Source organism: Pleurodeles waltl, chromosome 8 (assembly GCF_031143425.1).
Source record: "Pleurodeles waltl isolate 20211129_DDA chromosome 8, aPleWal1.hap1.20221129, whole genome shotgun sequence".
Classification (NCBI taxonomy): Eukaryota; Metazoa; Chordata; class Amphibia; order Caudata; family Salamandridae; genus Pleurodeles; species Pleurodeles waltl.
In genome coordinates this window covers 1,193,911,253-1,193,922,303 of record NC_090447.1, presented here as the reverse complement: position 1 = coordinate 1,193,922,303, position 11,051 = coordinate 1,193,911,253, and the positions used below count along the sequence as shown (strand labels likewise).

The following is an 11,051-nucleotide window of genomic DNA, read 5'->3' as shown; positions in this document are numbered from 1 at the left end:
TTTGATTTATCTTCCATACGTTGTTGAGTTTGTGTTTGTTTTTTTGTGGTTATGTTAGAGCGCGGATGGAAAGATGAGTCAGTGGATCAATGAATGGACGCATGAGTGCAAAGATGAGTGACAGAGTGCATATATGATGCCTTGATGACTTGAGTGTCTACACCCATCAGTGTCACACATAAGGCTTTTGGTTTTTGCCAATGCTTCTTACATTAGCAAATGTGACTGCATCATAAAAGTGAGACATAAGACAGCCTAAAGTGGTGAGTAAGTTTGATATAACAGAAAAAAATGTGATTCAAATCTTGTGTTGTGTTGTGTAGTTTGAGTTTTACATTTCTTTTTGTATTGTGTTGCATGCTCATTGCTCTGTTATGATATGTAACATGTCAGCAGGAGACCGAGAAGCCTTCAAGGCTACGCTGCCAATGCTCTCTAACAGGTAGCCAATACAAGTACGGACTGGCCATACTAGACATCACGCACTTCCCCAGGAGGCTGGAAGGGTGGGGGACTGCGTTTGCTACTGGGGGGATGTTTTTGTAGCAGTGCACCAGTTTTAAATGACTGCAGAGTTTCTTGGATGTCCAACGGTTTCATGCTAAAATAAATGTGCCAAGATAATGGTGATTAATATACCTACTTTAGAGAGATTGGTGTTTTGTCTAGTGGCAGTTTTGACTCATCTGTGGTGGCACAGAAGGTTAATATGTCTGCTGCAAATAATGTGTGCTATGCAGATTACAGTCTACAGAACAGAGGCCCAGATTTATGACAAGGTGGCGCAGGACCAATAGCAGAGCTGTGCCACTTTTGAAATACAGGGATGCGCCATATTCACAGGAATACGGTGCACCCCTGCGTTTCCCCCTGCACCAGTGCTGAATTAAGCTGCCTGCACCAATGCAGGCATCAATGCACCATAGTGCAAGGGTGTCTGCTTTGAGGGGATAGATTGTTTATGTGCAGGAAGGTGACCCTTCCTGCACAAAAAACAATCTATAATGGCTATTTTGCTTCTTCTATGTGTGCTGCAGATTGCAGCACACGTAGAAAACGTAAAAAACCAGTAGTTAAAAAAGCATTCCTCCTCGTTTTGCCATGCTAACACATCCCCTGGGGTGGCGTTAGGTTTTAGTGCTGCCACAGATTTACGATTTCTCGAAATCTGGGCAGCGTCAAAAGCAGTGGGTGTTGCGATGGAACACCTAGTGCAACACCCATTACACGCCTCTCTGATATAGAAAACTGCATCAGTCCAACCACAAAAAGTGGTGTTACACCTTCTTTTAAATATGGAGCAGTGGTAAGTGCCATGGGAGCGTTGCAAAAATTGACACTCTAGTGACGATAGGGCCTTGTAAATCTGGCCCAGAGTTTTATGTACATAGCTCAGTGGGTTACTGCTTTTGTCATAGAGATATTTTTGATACTGTGCAGTTCATAAGGTATAATCATAGACTACCACCATGAGCTACAAACTGCCATGAAAGAGTTGCCTGCAAACTGCATGGTACATATTAGAAAGTTGTGTTTTTCCCAGTCTTTGGTTATCCTAATTTTGCTAAAAAGGGTTTGGTTAGAAATAAATTGTTATTAGTAAAGTCAACCCTAACAACTGAGTTACGTTTTGAATTCTGAGTTTAGGCTACCATGACAAGACACTCTTAAAACATGCCTACCAGTATGGATTTCATGTAAGTCCTTCACCTTGTAGTCCCTTTTGTCGTATATAACATTTTCCACACACTGATTTACACACATATGATTCATTGTCTCTTTAGATGTGCGTGATGTGAAGTGCTCCAACACCCTACGCTGGTAAGAAAGGAGCTATATAACCATTGAAATACATGTGAGAGAGGGGCTGTGGAGAGGTGAGAGGCGCTGTTAGAGGGTGATGGTGAGGGAATCACTGAAGAGCCCTGATAAAGTTTGTATATTCTGGTGCGATGTAAGGTCATCATTTACTATACTCTAAAAACTATTGCAATTGTGAAAAATGTGTAGTAGAATGCACGGTTTTTCCTAATATTTCTTGGTGGGGAGAATACTCCCAAGCCCCATTGTAGTGGCCAGGTTCGCTCGCCGTGTATCCTATGGGATGCTGGTCTGACAAAATTTGCCAGGGCTGCTTTGAGTTCCCAGTCCGCCCCGACCCGATAGGAGCAGTGAGGACCCTTTGGCATTGTGAAAACAGCTAGGGGCTCTCGAAGCCTTCCCTTGCAGTGCTGAAAGCACGAGCCCTTCACAGGGTGTCATTCGCTCAGCCAGTCTAAACTATAGAAAACCACCCCGTAGGAACAGCATGGAAGCCAAAAGCCGGTGTTTGCTCGACTACTGTGACAAAGGACACAGCGCCAGTGACTAGAAAGCGACCTCTGAGTCGACAGATATGGAAGGGGCGGGGTGAGCAGGTCCGAGCACAGGCTGCCTAGCTGACGGGCAGTGGGCCAGGGCAGGAGGGGAGTGGAAGAGGCAGTGAATGGTGTGAGCACATCGTCTAAGCCTTTTGCTTGCCAGCACCCAGCATGGGGACACTTCACTGACGGGACACAGCAAGGCTTGTCAAAAGTAAGTACTAATGACTTTTCATGTTCCCAGTACCACATGGAGCTTGGTATCCTGGTGATGTAACTTCAGGCACTGGCTCGTACATGCCAAGAGACCCGATTCAGGCGGAAAACTCCCGATTTTTGAAGCCAAAAATGGGTTTATGCTAGCTGGCTCCCGCCTGAAATTCCTTATCTTTCAATAGAAGTCAATAAGGAAAAACATTCTCCTGATTATTTTTTTACAATCTCCCACTTTCCTCTTCTAAATGTTGGCATATATGTCAGCTGTGCGTTGATTGCCATGCATGGATTGCAAGCTACATTTTCAGTTCCTGCGATAGTTCATCATCATCATGTTATTTTGACACGGGGTACAGTTTACCAGATGCAGGTATGAATGAATGAACAAATGACTGAAAGAACAAATGTACTTGCACTGTGCAGTTTAGCAAACTAAATTAAGACTGAATTAAAACGCTTTCTTGACTGAATTGTGGACGCAGAGCAGGGCAAATTTATGGAAAAGTGGCGCATCATTCATGATGTGCCACGTTTCTAGCACCCCATTGCGTCCCCCTAACAACACCATGTATGCTCCGTATTAACAATATGGTGCACCATAGTGGTCGGGTCCACATTAGCATCATAATTTATGGCACTAATGTTGTGCTTTGCTGGATTAGTGTCATAAATGATGGTGCTAATGCATGAAAGCGCAAGAAGGCCCATTGTTTTCAATGGGAGCACCATCTTAACGCCTGCCCTAGGCAGGTGTTAATAATGATGCTAAAAATGGCACAGTGAAATCTAGTAAATTTCACTGCGCCATATTTTTGGGCATCCCTATGTGGGAATGCCTCCTTTGAAAACATCATGCCTGGCACATGCATTATGTGGTGCAAGGGTTTACAAAGTGGTGCAATGCTTGCATTGCGCCACTTTGTAAATATGGTGCAAGGAAAGTGCCACCTTAACGCCACATTTTCATTAAAAAAATGAAGCGAATGTGGGGCAAGATGGCAGTAGCGGCATCATAAATATGCCCCAGAGTGTTTGAAATACAACTTTTTTTCTGAAGGCAAGGTCGCTTGGCTTAACGGAAACCAAATAAATACCCTCATTTGTGAAGCGAGACCACATTTGTCTTGGAATGAGTGCTTGATATTGTTCAGGTGATCTCTTAGCTCTGCATAGTGCTTAGGAAAGCTCCTTAAATCAGTTTCCTTTGACATAAGTGTCTCTGAACGCAACTACAAGCACAGGGACAGCCAGGCAAGCTGAGCAGCAGTGCAAGAGGAGCCTCTAAAGCAGTGGTCCTTAACCCTTTGACAGAGCCAGGGACCCCCACCTAAGCAGTTTCTGCGAGCTGAACCTCAAAACAGTTACAAAAATACGAAAATAAGCAGAAAGCAAACAAATACACACATTGGGTGCTTTTTTTTATTTAACGCGTGCACAAAACATAGGCAAATATCTACATTTCAATGGAAAGGAGGGAACTTTTCAAAATTTTATTTTTAAACATGAAGGAATAGGCTAGAATCTAATATATCACTTTGTCCTTTTTTTCCCCAATGCATGCTCTCTCTTTGTCAGTGCATACCTGTGGTTCATTGACGCTAGAGTGTGTTTTTGTTCATGCTTCCACAAATCAATCAAAATATACCAGCTGAATTTTTTGGCCTCCATTTTCAAATTCATTGACATGTAAAGAGCATTTTAACTTTCAGTGTTGCTTTTTGTGCATTTATACACCCATTAATCTTCTAATATTGTTTAATTTCTGAACAGTTGAGGACCGCTCCTAAGTAGGAGTCTCAGACCCCCTAGGGACTGCAGACCCTATATTAAGAACCGCGAGCCTAGACTCCGCTTTGAAATCTAAACAACATTTATAGCAATGGTTTTCATTTGGTGTGGTGTACACGGCCCTCACAGTAAGCCATTCTAATACTTTTCACAGTTCTGAAGTGATTACAGCAACTAAGAATGAAATAGAGAAAATGCCATGCCGCGCCAACCTGTTTTTTGACTCACAGAACGGCGTCTATTGGTAAAGAGGGCTTTTTGGAGAGGAAAATGCATTTGATTCTCTGCAATAAATGATTGATTGGTTTATACGAAAGATACAAGCCAAGGTGAATTTTGCTTCAGTTGGCCATTTTAAGGATAAGAAATGAGAAATGATGGCAAAATGTCTGAGAAGCAACGTGAGTTAAGTTGAGGATCTCGGGGTCCCTTTTCTAAAATGAAGGACTGATCAGTATAGTGTAAATGCAGTGGTGGGAAGTTTTTATTTACTAAGACATTAATTTACTACATCATCTGTGGCATAACACTTGCTGTGCCTATTTATATATTTTAATTTCCATCAACCCCTGAAGCGTGATTCCCTGCCCGAGATACTTTTCAATGAACACACCAATGTATTTAAACTGAGGTTTGAATTGAGGGCAGGGGAATGAAAATGTGACTTTGTATAGACTTTCAAAGCTTCAGACAAACAATGGTTAGTGCAAATGAGAGTCAAGAGTGAGATGCCATTTGATAGGTTGCTCCAAATTCGTAGTCCATAAAAAGGGAAAACTTGCTCCGAGGCATTTCATTGGTACACGAACCAAGTCGGTGAGGTGACGGTTTATCTAACCTTTGTACCTTTTGGACTTCGTGCAGAACCACAGGTCGCGACCAGAACTCTGCCTGGTGTGTGAGAGAGACAGCTGTTTGGAAACTACCCAACAACTGTGAAACATGGCCCAGAAAACCGCCATCCAGGCTGCCATTGACCTCACGGCCGGCGCTGCAGGTAAGTGTTACAATGTTTACGCTAATTTACATTGATAGGGACAGTGCCTGCACTCTTCTACTGCTAATGGGAGAGTGACGGCACTTCCCAGCAGAGCTGTGTAACTAGCAGTGCGAGAGTGCCGGCACTTCTCAGCAGAGAGAGGTGTGTTACTGCCAATGGAAGAGCGCCCGCATGTTTCAGTAGGGCACCAGAACTTAAGTCTAGTGAGGACAGGGGCTTCTCAATTTCCATTTTAAGCACTGGAGAAATGGATCAAACTGCAAAGCAAGTCTCGCTAAGATATGCTCTTGCAAGATATACATTTCCCCAAGTATAATGTATAGCAGCAGCCTTAATGTTCATTCATTCATTCATTCAATTCATGTAGCTTACAAGGTAATATTTTCAAAAAGTGACCACTTTAGAAGATCAGGGATATAGTAAGGACAGTGAAAGGGGGATAGACCATCATAGATGCCACTCTGTAATATTATGGAGGTCTTCCTGTGGATTTAATCTCTGTGATCGTATTTACGTCTCCTTAGATATACTCTTCTCTTAAGTGTGAAGTAAAAGTGGATGAAAAATGGTGAAATTGCTCCAGGCGGCATCAGCAGTGCTTCATTTTAAAGGTTTAGAATCATGTAGTTAATCAACACTAACTGTATAACGTTTGCAAGGCTTGCCCAGACCTATTTCAGATCTTCTGCAGACTTGCATTATGAACCACTGATAACCAAAGGGAAACTAATCCACTATATAGTTGGAATAAAAAAGGACAACTTGAAAAAAACACCAAAATAACGAAAAATAGCTGAGACTTTTTTAGGCTTTCCATATTCTATATTTCAATATAATGTTCTAAAAAATGTTAGTTATTTGCTATTTATTGAAAACATTTTCCAGAATGCACAAAAGACCGATATAAAGATTTATAGTAAAGAAGTAACAGCACACGTTCCCCACACGTGATATACAGGCTTGAGAGATGGTGTGATCATTGCTGCCATCCTAGACATTTCGGTTTCTTCAGCAGTGACTATTTTACTTTAACACTCTAATTCCGGTTGCCGCTATTTGTGAGAATTTTCAGACTGACAGCTGCCAACATTTAAAACTAAAGTGTGTTCTGTAGCACAGACCTGGGTAGGCACTTTGCTCTCATAGGCTTGCCAACCATATTGGGCAAGGGAATGGATACAATTTCTCTAAGCCCAATGAGTAAAATTTACACTCCTATCAATAACGTATACCAGTACTGTTAATAATGGAAAAACATCTTATTCAGCATCCTTAAGTCGTGCATATGCGGCTGTTCGTTTAACACAAACTGCTCTGCCAGAGCCTGTTTCTAACCCAAAACGTTCTTCAGCATCAATTTAGAGACTGAGATGCTGTTAATGGGGGCCCTCCGTTAGAGCACCAATGTAATTGTATGTACACAGATAAATGTGTAGCATTAATTATTTTCCCGTTTTCAAACACTAGCTCCTCGTCTCTTACTCCTAATTGTTCTCATGATCCTTGTCAGTATGTTGGATGCTGAGGCTCCTGACCAGATGCTTCACTTACCTGGATCTGGGCCCTGTACATGCCCAAGGAACATTAAATGGAGCCTAAACTTCCAGTTTTATATCCAATAGGTCTTACCGTGCTTCTTCATTGGGAGGCAAGTTTGTAGGTGGCTAGGTGGATGGATCTGAGAAGGACTGGGTGAATGGATGGATGGATAAATGAATAAATACATAGATTGGTGAATGTGTGCAAGAGCAGATGTATATCACTCATTCATTTACACACACATTTATTCATGCAGCCACCCATCCATGCACTCGCCTTGTCTATAGATGTTAGTATCCAAGTATTCAGTAACAGTTTGATTCAACCATTCACTAAGCAATACATTCAGTTATTTAACCACTCATCCATGCTCTCACTCATGCATCCCTTCTACCAATCACTGACACTTACTCTAATTCACCCACACACCCTTCAACACAACCAGACGCTCAAACTCAACAACCACAAAGAATCAATTAGCACCCCCCAGAATGCAACGTGAAGCAATCGAAAATGCAAAGACTCATTGTAGGTTTCACACATGATATGAGATTCCTTGGCAGCTGTGACTCGTACAAATCTGGACAGAAAAGGTAAAGAAGATCCTTACAAGCCTACCTTGTAGGAAGGATGCTATATCAAGCGACTACTAAATGAACATATGGCAGAAGCATGGGTCATTGTAATCACTTACAGCTCAAGCTCTTTTATTTAAACAACTTCAAACTGAGCAGGGCATGTAGTCACAATTTAGTGCCATGATTATGTCCACTCTGAAGCACACATTTCATGCTCTGTGGGGAACCCCATAAACACTAAATGCAGGGGACATACTTTCAAATCAGGCATTTCCAGTCAACAGATGACAATTTAATCCATACATCCCTTCATACCTTAGGACCCTGCATCTGCATTATACGTATCAGTGTTTAGACAGCAGCGTTCAGCTGTCACTGTCTCCCACTTCACATTGCTCTCTTGAACCTGTTCATGATATTTTACAGGGAGTCTATCTTTTCTGATATGGGCCATCTGGCTGGTGATTCTATTTACTGCAGCGAGCGACGGTTTCTGTACCTGGATAGCCCATGGAAGCATATGTCTCTTTTTGCATGATCACCCCCCAAAGGACAGATTTGTCAAAGGGTTGAGTTGCCTTTGCAATTCCAAAGTCATATTTGCCAAGCCACGCAAGGCCACCTTACGTGGCCCTACGTGGCTTGGTAAATCTGAAGTAATGCAAGGCAGTGCAAGTTGCTTCCTTGTGCTACTCTGCTCCAGGAAGGCATTCCACGGGCAGAGTGGGGGTGTTCCCATGCATTCACCCATGTATTTTGGCGCATTCCCAGATTTACCAAGACTGGTGAACATGGGAATGCTTCAAATTTGTACCCCTTCCCAGTAGAGGTGCAACAAGGAGCAATATCTTTATTTCTCCTCTTGTTTCCCCTTTCTAAGTGTGTGTGCTGTATTCTGCAGCCCACTTAGAAAGAGAAAAAAACACCTGAGGATTGTTTTTTTGCAGGTGCCCATTCCTGCACCAAAACACTCCTGCCTAAAGCAGGCAACCAGAGCCGGCTTCAGGGCAGTGCGAGCGGTGCGGCCACACCGGGTGCTGACCTGGATTGGAGGGTGCTGACCTCAGGGGGACGCTGTGTTTAGCAATAACTTATGAGACTTGTGATTTAAAAGCACCTACTGAAAAGTTCATTGTGTGTCCAGCCTTCAGGAAGCAATTATAATGTCATGATACCTCTTGTGATTAATGTTACTTCTAGGGAGAGAGATGGGAGTTTTGTCTAGTGGCAGCTTTGATTTGCCATAAAGTAGCGCAGAGGGTTAATATGCCAGATTCAAAAAACAGAACTATATTTTATGTAGATAGCTGAGTGGATTAGTTAAGCCAGCCTTTACAAGCTGTTTGCAACAAATGAATGTATGCGAAAGAGGGGGCTATGGAGAGATAAGGGGCACATTTGCCGGGTGGTAGTGAGGGAATCCGAGGAGGTGGTCATGGGGGTACCAAAAAAGACTGTCGCACAGGGCGCCACCAGCGCTAAAGCCAGCCCTGCAGGCACCCTTGTACCATAGCACAAGAGTGCCTGTGTTGGCTCTAGGCAGCCACAAGTGCACCAGCACAAGGAGAGAGCAGGAAAGTGCCACATCTAAAGAGATATGATGCAGTCCTGCCCTCTCCATTTGATGCAGCACAGCAAGTTGTCTTGCATCATTGATCTGGGTCACATTGTGATAAATATGGGCCTCTTGCAGTATTGAGGAAGGACCTGTTCGTTTTCTTTGATGGAAAAAGATAAGAAATATCAATAAAGTGCCTGTCTGGTGGGGGCGGACTCATCTTATTGAGTAAGGACTGAGATGAGGTACGGGAAATCAGAGTAATAAATACTGAAGTGATCTAAACATTTCAATGTATTTGCATGATTAAATGCAGGATTCAAAATGGACTGGAGTTTATAATAAGACACTAAGACCATCAGATCCAGTATACGAGCTCCTTGCTTGAGAAGACCTTTTTAGTTCTCAATTGATTGTTGAAATAAATAAACTGCTTTCATTAATAGGCTTAGCTTCCAAGAGGTAGAATTTGGGAATGAGTTATTTTTGACAAACCTTCTCTTTCACCTAATTTGTGATGATCCAGAATGGCCTTCATTATTTGGATCTAACCCCCTATGTAGTATTCTATGTATTCAAATTCCCTCTTGATCTGAGAAGGTGTCTAGAATGCTGAAAGTGAATGATGATGTAATAGAATATTGGTGTGTATGTGCATGAATTACAGTTGATACAACGATAAAGTCTTGACTACAGCTATTTACCTTACACTGTACCTAACAGCCTAAGACATAAATAAGGAACATGCCCTCCTCTACCTGAGTGGCACATCCTTCATCTATAAGGAAATGTCCTCAAGACTTAACGTTTTGATGACAATGACGTATACTGGTGAGACCCTGTGATGGCACCTCCCTACAAACAATTATGCACTTTACCCTCTTTTCTTAATATTGTGAACCTTTTAGAGGCAGAATTTTATTAACCCTCTCAAAAGCTTTGGGGCACTGTAGGCCCGCTTTCTGCAATTTTTGTATGGTTGATGATCCTACTGTGTGTTCTGCTATAGAGGCTTTAAAAAAATACATTATGTTGGTGCAATGTTGCAAATTTGTAACTCTCTCCAGTGTAATTTTTATTGTTTTATGTAATGTTTGTCTCTATTCATGTGATGTTTGTCTTTTATGATTATTTTAAATAATCAAATAGAGATGATATGATGACGATGTGTTAAAAGACCCTATGTGGTAATGAATTAAAGTTCTGGAAGCGCTATGAAGATGTATCTGTGAGAACAGATGGAGAAAGGCCTCAAGACAAGAAGGATGTCGTTTTGGGCTGCAATGCCAGCATGCACTGCTGGCCTGGAGAAGGCCAGTAAGGAGGGTGTGGAGAGGACTGAAAGATTTGTAGTGACTTACTAGAGTTGGACACAGTGGGGCATATTTATACTCAGTTTGCGCCGAATTTGCGTCGTTTTTTTCGACGCAAATTTGACGCAAAACTAACTCCATATTTATACTTTGGCGTTAGACGCGTCTAGCGCCAAAGTTCATGGAGTTAGCGTCATTTTTTGGCGTGAACACCTTACTTGCGTTAATGAGATGCAAGGTAGGCGTTCCCGTCTTAAAAAATGACTCCCAGGCATGTGCGTGGTATTTATACTCCTGGGCAAAAATGACGCCCGGGAGTGGGCGGGGCAAAAAACCCTGCATTTGCGCCTCTTTTTAACGCCTGGGTGAGGGCAGGCGTTAAGGGACCTGTGGGCTCAGAATGAGCCCAGAGGTGCCCTCCCCTGCCCCCAGGGACACCCCCTGCCACCCTTGCCCACCCCAGGAGGACACCCAAGGATGGAGGGACCCATCCCAGGGAAGAAAAGGTAAGTTGTGGTAAGTATTTTTTTTAAAAAAAAATTGTGGCATAGCGGGGCCTGATTTGTGCCCCCCTACATGCCACTATGCCCAATGACCATGCCCAGGGGACATAAGTCCCCTGGGCATGGCCATTGGGCAAGGGGGCATGACTCCTGTCTTTGCTAAGGAGTCATGTTAATGGCGTCTGGGCGGCAAAAA

General features: G+C 42.9%; 1 protein-coding gene across 1 annotated transcript in view; it reads left to right on the top strand.

Moving 5' to 3' along the window:
- The first annotated feature begins 2,460 nt into the window (after positions 1–2,460).
- LOC138250519 (mitochondrial ornithine transporter 1-like) overlaps positions 2,461–11,051 on the top strand; it is a 133,761-nt gene continuing 125,170 nt past the window's right edge. Inside the window, exons 1-2 of the mRNA XM_069205476.1 lie at positions 2,461–2,574; positions 5,229–5,361. Coding sequence (XP_069061577.1) covers positions 5,307–5,361 — 55 coding nt within the window. The 5' untranslated portion in view covers positions 2,461–2,574; positions 5,229–5,306. The remainder of the gene's footprint in view (positions 2,575–5,228; positions 5,362–11,051) is intronic.